The sequence below is a fragment of the Mytilus trossulus genome, chromosome 3, assembly GCF_036588685.1.
Source record: "Mytilus trossulus isolate FHL-02 chromosome 3, PNRI_Mtr1.1.1.hap1, whole genome shotgun sequence".
In the NCBI taxonomy this organism is placed as follows: domain Eukaryota; kingdom Metazoa; phylum Mollusca; class Bivalvia; order Mytilida; family Mytilidae; genus Mytilus; species Mytilus trossulus.
In genome coordinates, this window is record NC_086375.1 from 43,913,313 (window position 1) to 43,939,064 (window position 25,752).

Genomic DNA, 25,752 nt, shown 5'->3' on the forward strand with positions numbered 1-25,752 from the left:
TGATATGCTGACTCTAAACATGTACTTAGATTTTTTATTATGGGTCCAGTTTTCAAGTTGGTCCAAATTGTGGTCAAAAATTAAACTTTGTTTGATATCAACAAAAATTGAATCCTTGAGGTTCTTTAAAATGATGAATCTAAACATGTACATGTATTTAGATTTTTGATAATAGGCCCAGTTTTCAAGTTGGTTCAAATTGGGGTCCAAAATTAAACTTTGTTTAATTTCAATCAAAAATTGTATATATGGGGTTCTTTGATATATGCTTAATCTAACCATGTATTTAGATTTTTGATGTTTGGGCCTGGTTATCAAATTGGTCCACATTGAGGTCTAAAGGGTCCAAAATTGAACTTTTTTTTATTTCATCAAAAATTGAATTATTGGGCTTCTTTGATATACTGAATCTATCCATATATTTTGATTTTGGATAATGGACCATAATAGGTAATGTCCAATTTAAAATTTAAAGTTTTTAAGTTTAAGTTCTTAGACCACATTAATTATGTGTCAGAAACCTGTATTGTGTCAACTATTTAAACACAATCCAAATTCAGAGCTGTATCAAGCTTAAATGCTGTGTCCATACTTGCCCCAATGTTCAGGGTTCGAACTTTGTGGTTGTATAAAGCTGCGCCCTGCGGAGCATCTGGTTTAAAAATGCCTTTCTGTGCATCAATAGATTTACTTCCTGACATTGTCCAAATCCTTTTTTGAGGTCCCTCAATATATGACAATTGTTCGTCATATTTTAGTTAATATTTGGCGGACGTAGACATGTAAGATCATACTCACAAAATGATGACAATTCAGAAAGGGCATTATAATGTAACTTTGATCAATATTATAAGCTGGTTCAAAAGGCGTTCTGTTATATAGATATAGGAAGATGTGGTATGAGTGCCAATGAGACAACTCTCCATCCAAGTAACAATCGTTATAAAAGTTATCCCATATGGGTCAAGGTACAGCCTTCAACACGGATCTTTTGCACACACCGAACATCAAGCTATAAAGAGACCCAAAAATTATTAGTTTAAATCCATTCAAACGGGAAACCAACGGTCTAATCCAGTGTATGAAAGTGCGGATCCTAAAATATCATTTTCACTGTATATGCCAAACATTTCTGATGTAGAATGGTAAATAAACAAGTCAACAAACACGATAATATCACTTGATGAGCATAACAAATAAAGTGTAAATTATACATAAAAACTTGAATTATTTTTTTTACAATAATGCAGTAAAATCTCTATTAAGAACTAGCAAAGTTACAACCTAGAATCAAATGACACTCATCGCCTCTTTCGTTTGAGTCACCTGGATTACAGTATTGTTTTTGCTTGCGGTATTCTTCAGACGAAATACACATCATTAAAACCCTCTATATGATTGAACACGCATGTAATTAATTAACCATAAATTATGACCGAATAAAAGAAGCTATTGGACACTAATTGAGTTGATTAAATTTTGACAGATCACTACTAAGATCACGAGTCAATTAAATATTGTACAAATCAGTCGATAGTACACCAATTTATCATATATGAGTGAAATTGTGGTTGCATCTAGAGCTACTGTTGTATACCATAGTGGAAGATAAACATTAGTTAACTAACCTAACGTAAGTAAAACAAGTTATGGAAACAAGAATAAGAGACATAAAAGGGGGGGAATTAAAAAAACATCTTTGTTTAATTGTTTTTTTTAATTATCACATATTGATGGTATTGAATACTTCCATTACTAAAGTTCCAATACCTTAATCACAATTACCTTTGATTACCAAAGTAGACAGCAAGTTGATAGATACTTAATTTTAAGAATGCTCTCCCCGTTCAGTGTCGGATCTAGAACTTTTTTTAAGCGGTCCCACTGACTGACACGAGGCCCCCCTCCAGTCATGATTCAGTTATTCCCTATATAATCAACCAAATCCACCTCCCCATGGATCTGTCTATGTCGTCTATTATAATGTTTTGTGTTCAAATTTAACAAGTTTGAAAAAAAAATCTATGTATTTACAAGAGCCACATAGTTAAGTACTCTTTAAAATTATAGTATTATATTCATATGCTTCGACGAGCACGCGAGTTTTATTGGACCTGTATTTAATCACTTTACAATAAATACCTTTTTATAAGTTTATTATCACAGAAGAAATGTACTTCACACACACAAAAAAAAGACAATAAAAAATCTGCCACAAACACACCATTATACCGGATTCTTGACGGGCGATGAGCATATTATTATAAGTTTTAGTGGCCAGCTTGGGCACAGATTTTCTTGCTGCATTGAAGACCCATTGGTGGTCTTCGGCTGTTATCTGCTCTTTGATCTCCTTTACATATTTTTCATTTCCAGTCTCATTTTTTATAATTTTGCTATTTTTTGTTACAGGAAAATCATGACTTTCAAGACATACGATGACAGTTTCTTTATACAAGATCCAGAGTATAATGAAATAACAGAAGAAGAAATAGAATGCGAAATAAACGTAACTGAAGAAAGTGTCAGATTATTTCATAAAATGAAAGAAGAATATACAAGTGCATTACACCCAGTATTTACAGTTCAAGAGATTGTTTATAACACTGTTTATAAACCTGTTGAAATTAATCAGATATCCACCCTGCCACAAGATGTGGAAAATTCTCAGAAAGAGCGAAAATTGATACAAAAAAAAACTTTGGAATGCCAAATTTGCTTCAAAACCTTTTCAACTAACGGGAATTTAAAGAAGCATATTGATATACACACAGGAGATGCTATTCACAGAAGGAAATTTCAATGTGATATTTGTGGGAAAAGTTTTGGGAGGAAATACCGACTAGTTAACCATGTAAGATCTCACAACGGCGATGGTACTTACGAAGATAAAAAGTTCAAGTTTAAATGTAAAGTGTGTGGAAAGCTTGTGAAGGAAAAGAGAGAGTTTGAGGATCACATGAGAGTCCATACAGGCGAAAGACCTTTTCAGTGTGATCTGTGCCACCTCTCATTCAAACAAAGGAATTCTCTCAGACGACACAGTACTATTCACACTGGAGAATTGTCACACAAATGTGAAGTCTGTGAGCGATCTTTTGGACAAAGCCAACATTTAACTCGCCATATGAAATGTCACAACCCATCAGCTACGAGAGAATACAAATGCGACCACTGTCCAAAAGAGTTCAGTGAAAAGCACCATCTCGTACGACACGTTCGCCTACATACTGGTGAAAAACCGTATAAGTGTGAATTTTGCGACAAACAATTTACTTTTCACACATCTTATACTAGTCATCGGAGAATTCACACGAATGAAAAGCCATACGAATGCAGTATCTGTAATAAATCATTTACCCAATTGTCAGGATTGAAACTGCATATGCATGTGCACTCTGGAGAACCTCGTTATCAGTGTAAAGAATGCGGCGAAACGTTTGGCAGGCACAGTAATCTTAAGAAGCACAGACTAGAATTCCATCATTGAAAATGTATATATATGTTCCATAATTTGTTCCACTCATGAATTTTACTAGTATTGTCATTAATTTGTCACCTATATGATAAATATAGTTTGTGATTTCCAATATTTATTAAAGCTGTTATCACTTCAAGTTCCTTTTCGTTTCTTTTTTTTTTTTGTCATTATGATATCTGCTTCGTTTAGTTTTAGCATATTGTCCAATATGACTAATAAACTAGATAGAAAATTTACACAACTTTTAAAATAACGTCTTATTGAAATTATACGTAAATAAACACATTAATGAACACACCACACACATTAATGAACACACGGTGTATCTGACACTAACAAATTATTAGGGAAAGAAGACATTAACATATTAAAAGGTTGCCAATTCAACACTGTAATTATATCATTGAATATCGTTTTTATTGGTATTAATTTTGATTTTGTTATCAATATATTAAAAGCTACAGTTAAAATATTATTGTTATATACACATACACATTCATGGATATACAATCTGCCGATACATGTACCTTGGCATTGCACAAGGTCATGATTTTCTCTAAATGTTTATGACGCCTTTACTCTAAATCCATTGCATGGATGTTGAATGTGTACTGATTGATAATTTAGTCTTAGAAACATGATTTGTTTAGTAGTTGTTAGTGGCTTTGAACAAGTTGTCAGTAACTGCGAGTACTCTCAGATCTGTACTTTGTGCCTTTCATAGCTGACTATGCGGTGTATGCTTTGCTCATTGTTGGAGGCCGTACAGTGACATGTAGTTGTTAATTTCTGTGTTTCTTGTGGGGAGTTGTCTCATGGGCAATCATACCTCATCTTTTTTATATATTTGAAAACTTCATGACACGAATCAATGTACATCTTTCTCTGTCAAGACCAAATCAAATGCAACTTATTGTAGAATAACAAACAAACAAACACACAGAGAAGTGTAATATGTTAACCTATGTTTGTATATACGAACAAAGTCCTGAGAATAATTTGAAACTAGCGATGGGATATATATGATAACTGCTTTGATTGCTCTTTGATTGCTAGGTCTTTCGATTCACCAAGGAACCGCGGAAATGAAGTCAATGGCAGGTGAATTCGGCTGGTAGGACATTCACACCTCGCAACCATTCCGTATAAACCATGTAACATAAAACAGTGTACACGACATATATATCAAATATAGTTCGTCTTTTGCTTGTATCATCCGAAAAAGGATTCGGGTGCGGGAATTTCTCGCTACATTGAAGACCTGTTGGTGACCTTCTGCTGTTGTTTTTTCTATGGTCGGTTGTGTCTCTTTGAAACATTCTACATTTTCATTCTCAATTTTATTTGCTATGATTCAATAAGTTAACTTAAGCCTGACACGTTAAATCTGCATTGTATTTGTATTGCATTAGACTGTCAATGTACACGTCAACACTTCCATCTTTCCATCTGTAATTGGGTTTAAACTATGCTTTCAAATGGTACATATAAATTATTGTAGTGTATCAAGTATATCATTGTATAGAGAGAGAGCACTATTGTTAATTTTTATTAGGTTGTTCTTAAAAAAAATACATTTATATATAGCATCACAGCAAATTTCCTTTATAATTTTGCGACTTTTTCACAAGAATATTGTAAAAAACAGATAAAACTTTTTTCTAAAACAGTGGTACTTCAGTGACAGGAGAAAGTATGAAGGTGCGATTGCACATATGTAATTACGAAATCGGAGATCTATATTTTCATTAGATTGGTGCGATTGGGTCATAATTCATTTTGTTAAACGTTCGCTATGAGGTTCGTATTACAGCCCGTTCGCGTACCCTAGAGGTACACGTAACACTTTGTTTACATACCCTAGAGGTACACGCAACACCTTTTTCGTGTACCATAGAGTTACTCGCAATTATGTGTTCATGTATCCTAGAGGTACACGTACATTTTTGTTCACATACACTAGAGTTACGTATGACCAATTTTTCACGTACTGTAGAGGTACACGTAAATTTTTGTTCACTAGAGTTAAGTGTAACCATTTTTTCACGTGCTCTAGAGGTACACGTAACTAACTACTAGTTCGTTCTTGGAATAACCTTTATACCCTATGCCAAATTAACTCGTCTACTGCAAAATATTTAAGTACCGCAATGAAATCAGTCTTATTTTTTTAAAACATCTTAATTACCTTTTTATGGTTAAAAACTCTTTTAAATTTATTGATTCAAACCATTTATATTTAACAAGAATTTTGGCATTATATTGTGTACATGGAAACAGTATTCTTTTTTGTTGTCAGTTGTTGCCGAATTTCAAGCAATGTTTACCGAGTTATCTCCCGTATTAAATCATACAATTATTTTTTTTTCAAATATCTCCATTTAGTTTACGGGATTGTTTTACCCTTGTCAATACTTATACTTTATAAAAATGTATTCTTCTGTTGCAAGAAGTTGAGGATGGGGTTAGAGAAATTGTGCTGACAAAGATAATCCATTGTTTAAAGAAAGGGATGGCATGTTTTCTACTGCAGTTAGCTGCAAGAAAACACAGTTGTACTGTTACGTGTACCTCTAAAAATTGACTATAAAGGACAATAACTCCTTGGGGTCAGTTGACCATTTTGGTCATGTTGACTTATTTATAATTTACTTCTATCTATAATAATATTAAAGATAATAACCACCAACAGCAAAGTTCCCCTAAAATTACCAATTCAAGGGCAGCAACCCTGTTTGTTGGATTCACCTGAAAATTTCAGGGCAGATAGAATTGACCTGATAAACAATTAAACACATGTCAGATTTGCTCTAAATACTTTGATTTTGAGTTATAACCCCAAAACTGCATTTTACCCCTATGTTCTATTTTTAGCCATGGCAGCCATCTTGATTGGTTGGCCGGGTCACGCCACACATTTTTTAAACTAGATACCCCAGAGATGATTGTGGCCAAGTTTGGATTAATTTGGACCAGTTGTTTTAGAGGAGAAGATTTTTGTAAAAGATTACTAAGATTTACGAAAAATGGCTAAAAATTAACAATAAAAGGCAATAACTCCTTAGGGGGTCAGTTGACCATTTTGGTCATGTTGACTTATTTTTAGGTCTTATTTTGCTGAACATTTTGCTGTTAATAGTTTACTTCTATCTTTAATAATAATCAATATAATAATTAAAAACAGCAAAATTTCCCTAAAATTCCCAATTCATGGGCAGCAACCCAACAACATGTTGTCGGATTCACATGAAAATTTCAGGGTAGATAGACCTAGACCTCATAAACAATTTTACTTTAGTCAGATTTGCTCTAAATGCTTTGGTTTTTGAGTTATCAGCCAAAAACTGCATTTTACCCCTATGTTCTATTTTAAGCCATGGCGGCCATCTTGGTTGGTTTGCCGGGTCACGCCACACATTTTTAAACTAGATACCCCAATGATGACTGTAGCCAAGTTTGGTTTAATTTGGCCCAGCAGTTTCAGAGGAGAAGATTTTTGTAAAAGATAACTAAGATTTACGAAAAATGGTTAAAAATTTATTATAAAGGGCAATAACTCCTAAAGGGGTCAACTGACCATTTTTGGTCATGTTGATTTATATGTAAAACTTACTTTGCTGAACATTATTGCTGTTTACAGTTTATCTCTATCTATAATAATATTCAAGATAATAACCAAAAACAGCAAAATTTCCCTAAAATTACCAATTCAGGGGCAGCAACCCAACAACGGGTTGTCGGATTCATCTGATAATTTCAGGGCAGATAGAACATGACCTGACAAACAATATTATCCCGTGTCAGATTTTCTCTAAATGCTTTGGTTTTTGAGTTATAAGCCAAGACCTGCATTTTACCCCTATGTTCTATTTTAAGCCATGGTGGCCATCTTGGTTGGTTGGTCGGGTCACGCCACACATTTTTTAAACTAAATACCCCAATGATAATTGTAGCCAAGTTTGGTTTAATCTGGCCAAGTAGTTTCAAAGGAGAAGATTTTTTTAAAAGATTACTAAGATTTACGAAAAATGGCTAAAAATTGACAATAAAAGGCAAGAACTCCTAACTAATAGGGGGTCAGTTGACCATTTTGACGGACGCCAAGTGATGAGAAAAGCTCACTTGGCCTTTTAGGCCAGGTGAGCTAAAAAAAAGCATACGAGTGCCACAAATACGAACTAATAAATACAATCCAACCAACCAAAGAAAGAATCCGATGTCAACCAAACTGATTATATGCAGATTCATATTCAAGATATCAAAATAAAACAAGTCATGGCTAATGGGGTCCATTTCAAGCATTTTCGTCACTTGGCGTCCGTCGTCGTCGTTCGTTATAGTTTATAAAAATGTCTTCCTCTAAAACTGCGGGACTAAATTTATTCAAACTTAGTAATCATCGGTGTATATAATTTAAAATTTATGTTCGGTGACCTCGTTTACCAACCAAGATACCTCACACGGCTAAAATAGAACATAGGAGGCAATGCATGTTTTGTCTATTATTCTGAAAACTGCTGTCAGATGGGACTGAGTTGTTGCCTTTAAATCAGTGACGAATGTTGTCTTCTTTTGTTTTTCATTTTCGCCTATAATCTTAAAATAGCACAAATTATTAGCAAGACGAGATCTACATATATGTCACATGGTTGAAAATGCACATAGATCAACAGTGAACACCAATCTAATTAATTTACCAGAATTAACGACAGAGTGAAAAAGGCTATTGGACACTAATTGGGTCGTCTAAAATTTGACAGATCACTATTTAGATCAAGAGTCAATGAAATATAATTGTACAAATCAGTCGAAAGTACGACAATTTATCAAACATTTGTGAAGTTGTGGTTTCACAAAGAGCTACTGTTGTACACTATAGTGGAAAAGAAAAATTTGAAACATAACGTAAGTAAACATAGTTATGGGAAAAAGGACATGAAACATTTAACTAAAACAATTTAACTTAAGGTGCACCTTTGTTTTAAATGTTGTTGATTAACACGTATTAATTGTATGGGGAATACTTCCATCCACATAATCGGAATTACCAAAACCAGTCAGCAAATGTATTTCGTCTACAATCATTTTAAATGTGCTAATAAAGAAATTTTTAAAAAATATTTAAAAATTTAATGAACCATTGTTGTAGGCCCCAAGTTTAAAAAAACACAAAATTGTTATATTCTACAAGCAGTAGCTTCCTCATAGTTGTCCGCGGCCTTCTGTGCGAATTAAGAAACTTATGTACAATAACATGCTTGGTTATATAAATAGTTGTTGGCCTCGTACCATTTACTAGAAACATAGAAACAAAGAATTATTTAAAAATTCTCTCGAATCGGTTTAGCTTAATGATGTTAATGATGAATTAACCCAAAACTTCCAAGATTTAAGACATATTTTCCTCAGTTAGCCTGTGCTTGGAAAGAATTTATAGGAACTACATTCCAGTGTATGAAAATGTGGTTAGTCTTACTTTGTGAGGTGATGACTTATCAGAAATATTTGTAACAAAAGGTCCAACTTTTCAAAACATCTAAATGGCATTAAGAGATCATCTTACAGATGCCAAAATCAGAGTTTTAAAAAATCAAAATAATAAAAAAAAAAATGGAATATAAAAAATATCAATAATAAAAATTGAGCCCATAAAAAAATATTAATAACAGAAATCGAGACCATAAAAAAATGCCATCAACACACAAATAAACCAGATTCGTGACTCTTAGAATAATTATTTTGCTATTCTCGTTTACAGGAAGAATTAACCGATCATGACGATAAAAACAGACGATGACAGTTTCTTTATACAAGATCCAGAGTATTATGAAATAACAGAAGAAGAAATAGAAGACGAATTAGACGTAACTGAAGAAAGTGTCAAATTATTTTATAAAATCAAAGAAGAATATACAAGTGCGTTAGATCTGGTATTTACAGTTCAAGAGATTGAAATTCATAAACCTGTTGAAATTATTAATCAGATAGCCGACCTGCCTCAAGATGTTGAAAAATCTCAGAAGGAACGAGCCGAGTGTGACATTCGTCTCAGAATATTCTCTGACAGACACACAATGATCCGACATGAAATGTCCCACACGGGAGTCACAAAAAAACGAAGAAAGAAAACGGATGTCTGTCATAAATCTGGGAATGCTATTTCATTAGGTGAAATAATACAAGATAAATCTTTGGAATGCAAAATTTGCTTCAAAATCTTTTCAAGGAGCTGGAATTTAAAAAGACATATGGAAGTTCATACAGGAGAATCAATTCGTGATAAGAAATTTCAATGTGATATTTGTGGAAAAGGTTTTGAGAAGAAATACCGTCTAGTGAACCATGTAAGATCTCACAATGGCGAAATTACTAACGAGGAGAAAAAATATAAGTTTAAATGCGGAGTGTGTGGTAAGCTTGTGCAGACAAAGAGAGAGTTTGAGGATCACAAGAGAGTCCATACAGGCGAACGACCTTTTCAATGTGATCTGTGTCATCTCTCATTCAAACAAAGGAGTCATCTCAGACGACACAATCTTGTTCACACTGGAGATTTATCACACAAAGGAGGTCCTATCAAGTGTGATGTGTGTGGAAAGCTTGTGCATGGAAAGAGAGAATTTGAGGATCACATGAGAGTCCATACATGCGAGCGACCTTTTCAGTGTGATTTTTGTCCCCTCTCATTCAAACAAATGAGTCATTTCAAACGACACAATCTTGTTCACACTGGAGACATAGCACACCAAGAAAATGCTATACAGTGTACAATCTGTGGTCGACATTTTGGACAACTCCACCAGCTGACTCGCCATATGAAAATTCACAACACAACAGCTACGAAAGAATACAAATGTGACCTTTGTCCGAAAGAGTTCAGCGAAAAGCATCATCTCGCCCGACACGCTCGATTACATACTGGTGAAAAACCTTATAAATGTGATTTTTGTGATAAACAATTTACTTTTCACGCTTCTTTCACTTCTCATCGAAGAATTCACACCAACGAAAAGCCATACACATGTAGTATATGTACCAAATCATTCACACAATTGTCAACTTTGAAATATCACCTGTATGTGCACTCTGGGGAACCCCGTTATAAGTGTAAAGAATGCGGAGAACATTTTGGCAGGTACACTTATCTTCAAAAGCACAGACTAGAATGTATATATCATATAGAATATAGACAATAAGAAATGAATTTGTTCCAGTTATATTTATGTCCTGAAGGATATTATGACTTTTTTCATCTATTTATGTAATTTGTGATCTCTATTATATATACAGCAATTCAAAGCTAGCTGTTATAGTTTTTATTCCGTTTTTCTTCATTTATATATATTATATTTGCAATGCATCACATTATTGAAACAGCATATATCTTACACTTACAAATCATTGTATGAAAGTGTAACACATGAGGTAACTTACTTATATATATATATATATATTATAGAAAACAAACAACAAAACAACCAAACACACCGAGCTGTGAAATATAATAGCGTAGGTTGGAATAAAGAATCAAATTCTGCGTATATTTTGATTTAGTGTTATCACATAACTTCCAAATGGGATATACAATATATCTGATTGGTTTTCTCCTCTGTAGCCGAGACTACAAATATAAAAAAGAAGATGTGGTATGATTGCCAATGAGACAACTATCCACAAAAGACCAAAATGACACAAACATTAACAATTATGTGTCACCGTACGGCCTTCAACAATGAGCAAAGCCCATACCGAATATAGTCGGCTGTAAAACAATTCAAGCGAGAAAACTAACGGCCTTATTTATGTAAAAAAAATGAACGAAAAACTAATATGTAACACATAAACAAAGTCACCAAGGACCATGAACATGAGGACTACGTCAAAATAACCATGACGGTCCGACGTGTCAACATTGAATCATTTGAAATCACAGAATCTTAATTTAAAAACGGATCTGATCACGAATCTGCTCGTTGACCAACAAATACCAGGCGCTTGTCTCAAATTGAGATCCCCCCCCCCCCCAAAAAAAAGACCTTAATATTACACTATAAAGGATCCCCAAACCCCAACTCCGAGAAAAGTGCCTGTGCAACAAACCATGAAAATGTCAATTCCAAATTATATTACTGTTATGAAAGGATTTAGGGCACTTGTGGAAATAATTAGAAATTGAAATAAAATAGATCTTATTTAAACAAAAGTATATGTTTATAGGTGATAAAGATAGTTCCAAGTAAAATATTATATAAAGGTCAAATGATTCGTTGATATAGGAAAATAAAATAAGAAGAAAACACATAAAGAAAATAGCGAATAACAAGCATATCTTAGATGCATGATAAACAAAAATAGTACAAGTCAAGAACCTCATTAGTTATTTGGCACGCGTTTAGAAGGTTGCCAGGTCTACGGACAGATGTGTATGTCGAATTGATATTACATCCAAGGTTATAACCATATTCACAGAATGTGTAGATACTATACAGCATCATGAATATTCAGTAATACATTTAGGCACACGAGATAGTTATTAGTAACCAATCAAAAAGTTTAGATACGAAGATTGACGTACACAAGATATTAATTAAAATTTAACAAATCTTTAATTATCAATTATAATAGAGATCGGAAATTGAAATTCTTCCAAAAATATTATTTCATTTAATTTAAGAAATAAAAGTCCAAATGCTTTTCAAAAACAAATAAATACATTTTGCATATTACGAAGCAATATAAGTTTTGGCAACACATTCCATCGTTTACAAAAGACGCTCAATCTTGTCTGGGGAACAAGAATGTCGGATAATGAGTAGTGACTATAAAAGCAAATATAAGTCTACTGGCCGTACATTACATTACAATCCTTGTTCCAACCAGCAAATTGAGTTGTCTTTTTTATATCATTAAAAAGGTAAGTTATATAATGTTAATTAAAGTAATTTAATAAAATAAATTAATTGCAAATTAATAGGAAATAATTCAATAAATATAATAAGTTTAATTCGAGCAATATTTGAAATAGAAATATATTTGTTATTGTCAGATGATAATCTTATTGTTAATCTGTATGATTTATGCACTGTAATATTTAACGATCAAAAAGAAAAGAAACATTACATTACATTACAATCCTTGTTCCAACCAGCAAATTGAGTTGTCTTATTTATTTCATTAAAAAGGGGTAAGAAGGCGCGAATCCCACTCTCGCTGCCAAGCAAGTCCACAACAACGACATGTAGTCCCCAGATGTTCAAACATCCTTCTACCTACAAGAACCGTAGAAGAACTCAGAAAACGAGAGAAGGCAAAACAACATCATGTTTATCAATAAAGAAACAACAAAGACAACCCTTATACAAACATCGAAACAAGTCACCACCATGTTCAGTTTTCAACAACAATATCAAAAACCTCATCACAACATTACACCGGACAGACACGTACATATAACAATCTTTCCAAAATAATATTTCCGGACAGGCACGTACACATTACAATCATTCCAAAATAATATTACCGGACAGAAACGTACACATTACAATCATTCCAAAATAATATTACCGGACAGACACGAACACATTACAATCATTCCAAAATAATATTACCGGACAGACACGTACACATTACAAACATTCCAAAATAATATTACCGGACATACACGTGCTAATTACAATCATTCCAAAATAAATTGTAATAAATATTACCGGACAGACACGTACACATAACAATCATTTCAAAATAATATTACCGAACAGAAACGTAAACATTACAATCATTCCAAAAAATGTATATTACCGGACAGACAAGTACACATTACAATCATTCCAAAATAATATTACCAGACAGAAACGTACTTATTACAATCATTCCAAAATAATATTACCGGACAGACACGTACACGGATCTTATTTTAAATGTGTGGCTTTGAATAATTAAGTACAAAATTGGTGTAAATTCCTGTTGAACCCTACCAGACGAGCGTGCACACATTGTAATCTTTACTTCAACACATATAAATGATTAACGGCGAACACTCAAAGTTGACCTATGAATCAAGAAATTACCCAAAGGTTAATAATTTGGTGGAAACTTCAAATCATCAAGCATCTGTACACAAGTTCGCCGCGATATAACCTTTGTGTGCTAATGCGGCGTAAAGCAACCAACAATCAATCAATATACAAGTCCTAATCATGTCTCGCTTGCGACAAAAGCGAGACAACCATTAACTTACTATGACTATTATCAAATCCAATGTTTGAAGTTGTCTTGTGTTGATAAAGGAATTGTGTGCATATTCTTCAATCCAAACGCGGTAATACTTTTTTTTTCTTTTAAGCTCATTTTTCCTTTCTTTTCTTGTCTTTTGATTGGGTGTTTAAGTCTCGTTTGGTTTGCTGTGAAAACTTTAACACTTGTATGAACAAAATAGTTCGAACTGAACTTTGCAATAGGGATTGCAAACTAAACGAAAAACTTTTTAGAGGAAATTTGAGAATGAAAGACTGAATCAATGTTATTTTCAAGTCTTCACCTCGTCATTTCTGCATAAAACACATAAATGCATGGAACCAAACGTGAAATAGTTTGTAACTCAATCGCATAATCTAATAAATTGCTTCGCTGAGCTCATCTGGATACGACCGCAGATGTCCAACCTTGAAAAGTTAGGGCCAAAATGGACACAATATTCACGCTTGATACGGGTCTGAATTTGAATTGTTATTAAAATTTTGACACATACAATAGGTTTCTGACAGAATAACTGTAGTCAAAGAACTTTAAATTGGTCAGATGATGTGAATTCAAATTCAATGTCTTGCTTTTGTGCAATACACTATGCTGTTGCGACCCCCCCCCCCCCCCCCAAAAAAAAAAAATACCCCCGTTTTTTTAGGGTTTGGTTGGGTTTTTTTTTTTTGCGTTTGTGCAATACACTATGCTGTTGAATGTACTCAATACTTTATATGATCACTTTAGAGGATATTTACGCTTCACTTTATAATAACGCTTCAGAACATTTAACGCTTCGCTATGGCACGCCTGAACCACTTTTATTAATTAATCTTAGATTATCTCAGATAAATTAGGTTTATCTGAGATAATCCCGGTTTATCTCAGATAAACTTAGATTATCTCAGCTTAATTCAAATTCGAAAAAATCCTAGTTTATCTCAGATAATACAGAAAATTCATTATCTGGAGAAAATCCCGGTTTATTTGAAAATATTAAGAAAAGCTAGGTTTATCTGAACGATTTTCAGATAATCCTAATTTATCTCCAGATAATTGATTATCTGAATTTCAGATAATTCATTATCTCATTTTCCAGATAATTTAGTTTTAAATATACCAAAGAATAATGTAACGAGTGTTCTGATTGGACGACAATCGTTTGCCAGATTATTTTTAAAAAATACCGTCAGATAATTCATTATCTCATTTTCCAGATAATTAAGGTTTATTACGGATTCTAAATATACCAAAGAACAATGTAACGAGTGTTATAATTGGACTACTATCGTTTGCAAGATTTTATATGAAAAATAGTTTTTATACCGTCCTTTTTTAGAAGAGGGGCAATTAACAAACTACTTATGATGTGGACATCATCGTTATTGACACCTGGACAAGCGAAATTTGTTGAATAAATAAAAAAAAAATGTGAAATACAGAAGGGCTGATTAGATACAATATACATCATATACTTTAAACATACTTAATAAACACATTTTTTAGCTGTTTTGACGCTAACTGACTGTTTATTACTGACGGCTAATTTCGACATGTCCGATAATAATTGAACTCTCATATTCATTTAATCAGTCGATTTTAATCTTTTGATAATGACAACGGTTTTGTAAAATACTTAAATTTAACTATTTCGTCATGTGTCAGTAAACAAATAGAGATGAAAATCAAGTAATCCAATACACAAATAATGCACGTTTCAATAATTATCAATAATGGAAAAACAATTATTTCATCATGGTTATTGATAAGACATACTTTTCATTTTGCTTTCAAAATAATTAAATACATAAGTCAGAGCTTAAACCTTAAAGCCAGATTTAAATTGTAGGATATAAACAATACATGTACATTGTTGGAAATACTAAATGTTTGCTTACTCGCTAAGAAACAGGAGAAACCCTCTTCATTCTGTTTTTAAATCTGGATCCAAATAGGGAAATTTTTACATGTAAATGTAATTACGGGTGACATGCATGATTGTCAAACCTCTGCCTGTTATATGGGCAATAAATATACAACCTCCCCCAATAAATGTTAACATAACAGGAAAAAAGTAATAAAAGCTTCTTTTAAGACTGCTCAAAACAAAACAAAAAACAACTCATGCACGAAAAAGATATTTTGAAAGATTAACATTCCTAAGGTTTCTGTTTTATATTTTTCTCTTACCTTTTATTTTAAATTAAATTATCACTTCTGACTGAAACTAGAAAAGAGTTCTTAGCGAGTAATGGATAAGAGCATTCGTAAACATAGAAAGAAAATTAGACACAAGATAGAAAACTTAAAATCGATTAACCCGAAAGAATACTGGAAGATTTTGAACGGTGATAAAAGGGGAAACAATCCATGTGTACATATTAATATTTTGTTTGATTATTTTAAGAATTTAAATTTAGGAAATTATGATGATGAAGAGATTGTTTAAGAAAATCAGAACAATGTAAAAGATTTAAATGTTATATTAAATTCACCTATTACAGAAGAGGAAATTGAAAAATCTTTGAGAAAGTTAAAAAAAAAAAAAAAAATCCTCTGGTGATGATATGATTGTAAATGAATATTTAAAACACTCTTTTAGTGTTATGTCAGAGGTGTTTGTGAAACTTTTTAATATTATATTTGACAGTGGAACTATCCCTGAAAATTGGCTTTCTGGAAATATAATACCTTTATTTAAAAATAAAGGTAACAAACATGATCCTAGCAATTTTAGACCTATAACAGTTATAAGCTGCTTTGGGAAATTATTTACTTCTATTTTGAATTCACGTTTGAATAAATTTTCCGATGATTTTTGTTTACTATGTCAGAATCAAGCTGGTTTCAGAGAAGGTTATTCTACTACATATATATTTTTTGTTATCTACATGCTTATTAGTATTTTGAAAAATAAGAAAAAGAAACTGTTCTGTGCATTCGTACATTTTGCTAAAGCCTTTGCTACTGTTTGGAGAAAGGGTTTTGACATAATTACTTGTGAATGATATTAACGATAAAATGTATAATGTAATTTTTAATATGTACACTGGTATTAAATCTCGTATTATGTATAATGGTTAAATGTCAGAATACTTTTCATGCAATATCGGTGTAAGACAGGGTGAAAATATGTCTCCTTTTTTATTTTCATAGTATTTGAACGACCTTCAACAGTTTATTGAAGAAAAAAATGTATGTGGTTTAAATTGTATTACTGATGAAATAGAGAATGAGTTTGATATCTACTTAAAACTGTTTGTGTTATTATACGCAGGTGATACAGTGTTATTTTCGGATAATGCATCCAATCTACAGTTGCAATTAGATATATTCTTTGAATATTGCAGTACCTGGAAATTAAAAGTTAACACAAGTAAAACTAAGATTATATTTTTTTCTGGTGGTAGATTACCCAAAAATATTAACTTTATATATGACGGAAATGCATTGCAGATAGTCAATGAATTGACATATCTTGGGTTGAATTTTTCAAGAACAGGTAGCTTTATGAGTGCTAAAAAGATTTTAGTTAGGAAAGCAAATAAAGTAATGTATGAAGTATTGAAAAATGGGAGGTTGCACAACTTGTCAGTGAAATCACAATATGATCTTTTTGATTAAATTGTGAAGCCAATTCTCCTGTATGGGTGTGAAATTTGGGGTTTCAGTAATACTGATATTATAGAAAAAGTGCACCTAAAATTTTGTAAACTATCCCATGTCTTTATATATACAGCTGCGTATGGTTTATTTTTGGTCAAAAATGGTTAACGGGGATGATAACAGGATTGCTAAAATACTATACAAATACATGTTCTTGAAAAATTCGGACAATCAATTTAGGTCAGATTGGTTGAAATACATTAAAAATATATTAGATAAACGGGATACAGCAATATTTGGTTGTCACAAGGAAATTTCAATTCTAAGTGGTTGGGTATTAGTTTAAAACAAAAGTTATTTGATCAGTTTCAACAGAAATGGAGAGCTGATATTGACTGTTCGCCAAAAGGTTTGGCCTACAAATTGTATAAACAAACTTTTGAATTTGAGGAATATCTGAATATTTTAAATGATAAAGATAGAATAACATATTGTAGATTTCGTACGGGTAACCATACGTTACCCATCGAAACTGGTAGATGGAATAAGATTGAGCGAAACCTTAGATATTGTAACTTATGTCATTGTAACGAGATTGGTGATGAATTTCATTACACTTTGCAGTGTAGTTCTTTGGCAAATTTTCGAGCAAAATATTTGGATACTTTTTCTTACACAGATGTAAAATACTAAAATTTGAAAAACTATTTCAGTTAAAAATAAAAAATAAGTTGAAAAAGCTGTGCAAATTTATCAGGGTTATAACTTTTCAAGTGAGTCTTCCTGGTTAATCACCACTCTTCTTTACTATACTGTTTATTATATATTATTTGTTATTTTCATCTCATCTTGTCATGTGTGTTTGTGTTATGATATATGACTTTTGATGAACTTCTTTGTACCATTGTATCTTTATGGTGTTTAAGAAATAAAGAATCTTGACTCGAAAACTAGCATATTTTAACACACAAGACACAAAATCACAATCCCGTGATATGAATTTTATTTCTTGAATTAGATCCTTCTCACAGGAAATATCCTTCTATAATAATTAATTCAGAGATCTTCGAAATTGACGAAGAACATATAGAAAAGAAAGAAAAGAAATCTAAAATGTGTTCGTCAATCCGTGTACAAAGAAAGAATGGAACTTTATCCAGTTCAACCAAAAATCCATCTGAATTTCACATACCTCTTGATGATATTGGTATTGTCTCTGTGTTGTAACAAACACAGATGTTTCAGCATATTTTGTACATAATTAAAATAACTCTACCAAGTTGTAAAATGCTGGTCCTAAGCATGAAAAATGGAGAGAATTCAATTATTTAGTCGATTTATAAGTAAAAATAAATGATTTCATAAAATTGGCAAGACAAGATAAATTCACCAATCTTGTAAGACAAGGCGAACGTATGACAGAAAGTCACAGGACAAAAAGTCACAGACAAAAAGTCACAGAACAAAAAGTCACAATTCAGTTTTGAGATTACTTTTGTTTGAACAAGAACACATTTATTTTGAAAATATTCTTTTCACATTTTTCTTGAAGTTTTATGTTTCAAGCAACTTTGTAATAAAAATCTTCTTAATAAATATCAATAACGAACAAGTTATTGTTATGAAAATAAAATGTCAAAGTGACTTGGAACCTAAATGGCTTCATTTTGCCAATATAAATATCCTTTGCATGATTAAAATTTAATACATCTTCAATTATCAAGGTGTATGAGCTTTTTTCTTAACTTAAAAAGGATTATATGTAATAAAAACTTAAAGAAAATATTTCAAAATATATTTGAACAATTGTCAAAAAAATATTTGTGACTTTTTGTCCTATCAAATTTGTGACTTTATGTTGTGTGACTTTCTGTCCGTTTACCGACAAGACAAGATAATGTATTAAAACTTAGGTACTCGTTACAAAATTAAAAGTCAAGATTTTTATTTGAAAAAAATCTCACTTTCACTTTGTTTCTTTTGAAGGTAAATAAATAACATGTTTTTTAATTTCATTCTTCAAGTTTTAATTATTTATTTTTTCCAGACAGTCAATTGACATGACAATAGTAAACTAAGGAAGTTGATAATCCTCTGAGACTCTGTTTAAATGTATTTAAAACGAATGTAGAAAGTCACAGGACAAAAAATCGCAAACAAAAAGGTCAAAATACATTTTTTTTTAGAAAAAAAGTCTTTGAATAAGAAAAACACTAATTTTAAAAGCATTTTTTTCAGTTTTACTTGAAGTATTCTATACAAACAACTTTGTTATTTAAATGTATTGAATAAATATAATAATGATAAAATAATTGTTATGTACTAAGGAATATATCATTTGCATGATCAAAATTTAATGAATTTTAATTTATCAAGGCTTATGGAGAGTTGTCTCATTTGCACTCACACCACATCTACCTATATCTATTATGAACAAATATTCAAAGCCTAGAAATGAAAATATGTACCGAAAAGAAAATATTTTAAGATCTTACTCTTATATATTCAAATAATTGTTAACAAATTAATTGTGACTTTTTGTCCTTTGATTTTTGTCCTATCAAATTTGTGACAATTTAGTTTATATCCTGTGACTTTTTGTCAATATACGATATTGAAATTGTCTGCATTACATATCTATAACTGGACACTTCATTTAATCATTTATTTGAAACGAATTATTTATTTCTGTCTTCTGAAACATCTTCTGCATCTTTAAATATACCTATTGGATTACAGGAATGAGTTAACCCAAGGAAGCAGTCATTTGAAACAGTATTTATTGTCGAGTATAAGTTTGTCTGGCGGATTGTCTAGTTTTGTCAGTGGGTCGGAGTTTCTCTATATCTGTCACCACTTTGTATATATATATATCATCACTGTGTATATCTATAACTACTCTGTATATCTATCACGTCTCTGTATATCTAATACCACTCTGTACATCTATCACCACTCTGTATATCTATCACCACTCTGTAGGTATATCACCACTCTGTATATCTATCACCACTCTGTATATCTACCAACACTCTGTTTATCTACCTCTGATCTGAATATCTATCTAACTTTGTTTATTATCAACCACCCTGTATATCTATCACCCCTCTGAATATTTATCACCTCTCTGAATATCTATTACCATTCTGTATATCTATCACCACTCTGCATATTTAACACCACTCTGTATATCTATCACCACTTTGTATATCTATCACCAATCTGAATATCTATCACCACTATGCACATCCATCACCACTCTGTATATCTATCACCACTTATATATCTATCATCCCTCTGAATATCTATCACATCTCTGAATAACTATCACCCCTCTGAATATATATCACCACTCTATATATATATCACCACTCTGTACATATATCATCACTTTGTATATTTATCACCACTCTGTACACATATCACCACTCTGTATATCTATCGACCCTCTAAATATCTATCTATTACAACTTTGTCTATTATCAACCACCCTGTAAATCTATCACCACTCTGTACATATAGTACCCCTCTGAATATCTAACACCACTCTGTATATCTATCACCAATCTGAATATCTATAACCACTCTGTAAATCTATCACCACTCTGTATATCTATCCCCACTCTATATGTGTATCACCAATGTGTATATATATCACCCCTCTGAATATCTTACACCACTCTGTATATCTATTACTACTCTGTATATATATCACCACTCTGTATATATATATATCACCACTCTGTTTATCTATCACCACTCTGTATATCTACCAACACTCTGTTTATCTACCTCTGCTCTGAATATCTATCTAACTTTGTCTATTATCAACCACCCTGTACATCTATCACCCCTCTGAACATATATCACCTCTCTGAATATCTATCACTATTCTGTATATCTACATCACTCTGTATAATTAACACCACTCTGTACCTCTATCACCTCTCTTTACACCTTTCACCACTCTGTATATCTATCGACCCTCTGAATATCTATCACCCCTCTGAATATCCAACACCACTCTGTTTGTCTATCACCACTGTGTATATCTATCACCCCCTCTGAATATCTATCTCCCATCTAAATATATATCACTACTCTGTATATATATCACCACTATGTACACATATCACCACTCTGTACATCTATCATCACTCCGTACATATATTACCACTCTGTACAAATATCACCACTCTGTATATCTATCACCACTCTATATATCTATCACCAATCTGAATATTTATCGCCACTCTGTACATCTATCACCTCTCTGTACACCTATCACCACTCTGTATAGCTATCGACCCTCTGAATATTTATCACCACTCTGTGTATCTATCACCAATCTGAATATCTATCACCACTATGTACACCTATCACCACTCTGTATATCTATCCCCACTCTGTATGTATATCACCACTGTGTATATATATCACCTATCAGAATATCTATCACCACTCTGTATATGTATCACCACTATGTATATCTATCACCACTCTGTATGTATATCACCACTGTGTATATATATCACCTATCTGAATATCTATCACCACTCTGTATATGTATCACCACTATGTATATCTATCACCACTCTGTATATCTATCACCACTCTATATATCTATCACCAATCTGAATATTTATCACCACTCTGTACAGCTATCACCTCTCTGTACACCTATCACCACTCTGTATATCTATCGACCCTCTGAATATCTATCACCACTCTGTGTATCTATCACCAATCTGAATATCTATCACCACTCTGTACATCTGTCACCACTCTGTATATCTATCCCCACTCTGTATGTATATCACCACTGTGTATATATATCACCCCTCTGAATATCTATCACCTCTCTGAATATCTATCACCACTCTGTATATCTATCACCACTATGTATATCTATCACCACTCTGTATATATATTACCACTCTGTACACCTATCACCATCAACGTATATCACTAGTCTTCACTGATGCAGTATTCCCCCTACTTAAACGAGGATGAAAATTAAATGTCAGTTGCACAGTTTAACATGCTATGCTAAATAGGGCGTATTGCATTTCCGCTAATTTTTCTAAGTCCCAATACTACGTTTCCGCAAATTTAAAGTATACGTTTCCGCAATTTGTATTTATTACTTTTCCGGAAATTTACCCGGTAATTTATAAATATTTGAATACAATTATATCAGATAAATATTTTATTTAATATTTTCATTTAGAAAGGGTTCAGATCTTATATCTTTAATATAATTTTAGGAGTACAGTGCAAAACAACAAATGTAGCCTGTGCAACTGAGACAAACAGAACCCCTGTACTTTAAAATTCAGATTTCAGCTATACAATTTCTAAACCACATTGTAAACTCGCCTAACACTTTAGTCCATAAAATATATATTAATATAGAAAAAACAAGTAAATGGGTTAACAATGTAAAAGACTGGTTAAATAAATTAGGTTTTGGTCATCTCACTTTTGATACCTTTAATTTAAAATATCACATAAATAGTATCCAACAAAGAATCTATGACCAGGCTTATCAAATTATGAATTGTTCTATCAATAAATGTGAAAAATTAAATTTCTTTTGTCATACTAATAGAATTAGAAAAAGGCCCCCATATATTGATATATGTAAATTCAAAACTGACCGATCAGTTCTCAGTAAATTTAAACTAAGTGCCCATTCCCTAGCAATTGAAAGAGGGCGTTATACTAACATTGAAAGAAGTAAACGCATTTGCTTATCCTGTGACAGACAAGAAATTGAGGATGAATACCATTTCTTCTCAATCTGTCCATGCTATAATACATCATTGAGAGATACCTATATACAAAATATTAATAAAAATCTTAATTTCAATTTATATAAATACCATTGAAGCATTTGACTGTACTTTTAAATAGCAGTCTACCAGTCATTATAACAATCACCATAAAGTATATTAATGATTGTTTTTTTTTAGAACATCTGTATAACTTGTGTTTCTTTTAATATGCAACCTATTTTTTGTTTGTATTCTTTTTTTTTAATTGATCATGGACATAAATAATGTGTTAACTGTTGATATTTACAGCCTTTTTCTTCTTCGCTGTGAATACCACTGTCACTCTAATATAATTATTAGAATCAATTTAACTATTGTAAGTTTATTGCCTTAATTTTGTATGCCATAACCATTTAATGTAAATGTGTGTGTGCAATAAAATATTGTCTATTGTCTATAGTCTATATAAGATATAACTAGTTGACTCTGGTCTTACGGTTATAAAACTTTCGAGCAAGATTTTTGTACTCAGACTCGAAAATCAACCAATCAAATTGCTGGATTTCATGTTTCGAGCATGATTTTTGTGCTCCGAGCACTGAGCAAAGTGTTATGCCTTCAAGGCCTGGTAAGGATTTTCGTAAATGGCTATCACATTTTTTTGGTTTGGCTTACTTGCCAATGACATGATTAAAGCATGCTTTGTTGAATGGATAGCCGATTCTCCATCTGACGGTAGATGCATACAGTTTGCGGATTACATCTTGGAGTTTTATACAGATATCAATTCGAGATTTCCACAAACCATTTGGACATCACCTCCTGACCCCGACCAAAAGAGAACAACGAATGGTGCCGAGTCTTTTCATGCCCACCCGAAAGAGCAGAGTGACTCAAGCCATCCTATTATTTGTGTTTGTGTCGATGAGTTATGAGTCAGTTATCGAAAATGCATGTACAACATCTTGCATTAAGATGTGAACTCTAACTGTAAAAGTAGCCGTTCGGAAATATGAAAAGGAGAAGATGGACTTCTTCTTGAAGAAAATACAAAACTTGTAAACGGTGAATGTACTACTCTGGACTTTGTACGACGTTTTGGTTACAAATATTCTGCCAGAACTGACTTATGAATTCATATCAAGATATGGCGAATTAGTGCCGACTTTTGAACATACGTTTTCATCCATTTTAATGATGAATTTTACTTGCATGTTTTGATGACCTTTAACTTAATAAATTTTGATTTTTTTTTATTATGGATTTGCTTTCGATCAACAGGTATTCTATAATTATATGCGGAAAAGTAATAATTTATTTTTTGCGGAATAGTTACTTTTTTCTGGAAAAGTAAGATATTTATTTGCAGAAACGTAAACTTTTTTTTCCGGAAACGTCATCTTTTTTTTCCGGAAAAGTTATGCCAATTTTCGGAAACGTAAAACGCCGGCTAAATAATACTGCAGAAAATTTAATCCGGGTATAATTTTTACTCTTAGACTCTTATTTTTCAACCCAAATTCTAATTAGAAAAAAATTTGTTCTTGATTACCTTTGATCTCATCTATCCAACTACATATAATTTTTAAAAAGTTGGATAAATGAGAATGAACCGATCAAACACCCGAATAAACAGATAAACAGCGTTTGTTTAATGGTTAACATTGCACTGGGCAGTCGCACGTGTCGTAAATAACAAACCAATAAACAATATAATAAAGTTGTAAGGTAATAAATATTTCAGGTATTGGGCATTTGCCATCATCATGATAAGATTATCTAATTGACAAAAACACTTAAAATTTTAAATTTCAATTTACTAAACACAAAATGTAAGTACTAAAATGTGTATTTAAGCAATAAAATGTATGATACCATATTTCACTGTTTTAATAGAGAAAATTACGAAAAGAAAATGGAGCGTGGTATCTTTTTTAATTAAGATTATCACTTTCTTAAAGGAAACTCTTTGTGACTTCTAAATGGTGTATTTCAACTGTGCTAAACTTGTTTCAACATTAAAGTTATTTGTCCTAGTTAATAGTGCGGATGTCAGATTTATGTAACACATTTCACTTTCTTCATAAGGAAAAATAAAAAACGGATATTACATTCAAATTATCTTAAAAGAAACGTTCAAGACAACTTCCCTCTGATCTTCATTAATATCGAAATACTTGTAATACATGTACATCCTGAATAAATCAATTGTTAATTTTTATAAAATTTAGAAAAAAATAAACGTTCTAAAACTTTTCCCGTAAGAGCCTTATCTTTCATTATTCTGTCTGTATAGATGCTCCATGGTCTCTATATCTTATCCCTTATGACCATGAAATTTTCTTCCAATGTGTCGTGACTTTCTATTGGCTCCTTTTTTCAGATAATCAATTTTCTCAGAATTTTCAGATAATCAATTTTCTCAGAATTTTCAGATAATCCCGGATTTTCTCAGATAATCCCGGTTTATCTCAGATAAACTAAGATTATCTCAGCTTAATTCAAATTCGAAAAAATTCTAGTTTATCTGAGAAAATAAAGAAAATTCATTATCTGGAGAAAATCCCGGTTTATCTGAAAATTCTGCGATAAACCGGCATTATCTGGAAAAAATCGAGATAATCCCGGTTTATTTGAGCTTAATGTAAAAAA

At 32.1% G+C, this 25,752-nt stretch overlaps 1 protein-coding gene across 1 annotated transcript in view; it reads left to right on the top strand.

The window, feature by feature from the left end:
* The first annotated feature begins 1,553 nt into the window (after positions 1-1,553).
* LOC134710804 (zinc finger protein 271-like) overlaps positions 1,554-25,752 on the top strand; it is a 31,291-nt gene continuing 7,092 nt past the window's right edge. The window contains exons 1-4 of the mRNA XM_063571203.1: positions 1,554-1,633; positions 2,413-3,465; positions 5,152-5,174; positions 9,272-10,656. Of these exons, the coding sequence (XP_063427273.1) occupies positions 2,420-3,465; positions 5,152-5,174; positions 9,272-10,656 (2,454 nt within the window). The 5' untranslated portion in view covers positions 1,554-1,633; positions 2,413-2,419. The remainder of the gene's footprint in view (positions 1,634-2,412; positions 3,466-5,151; positions 5,175-9,271; positions 10,657-25,752) is intronic.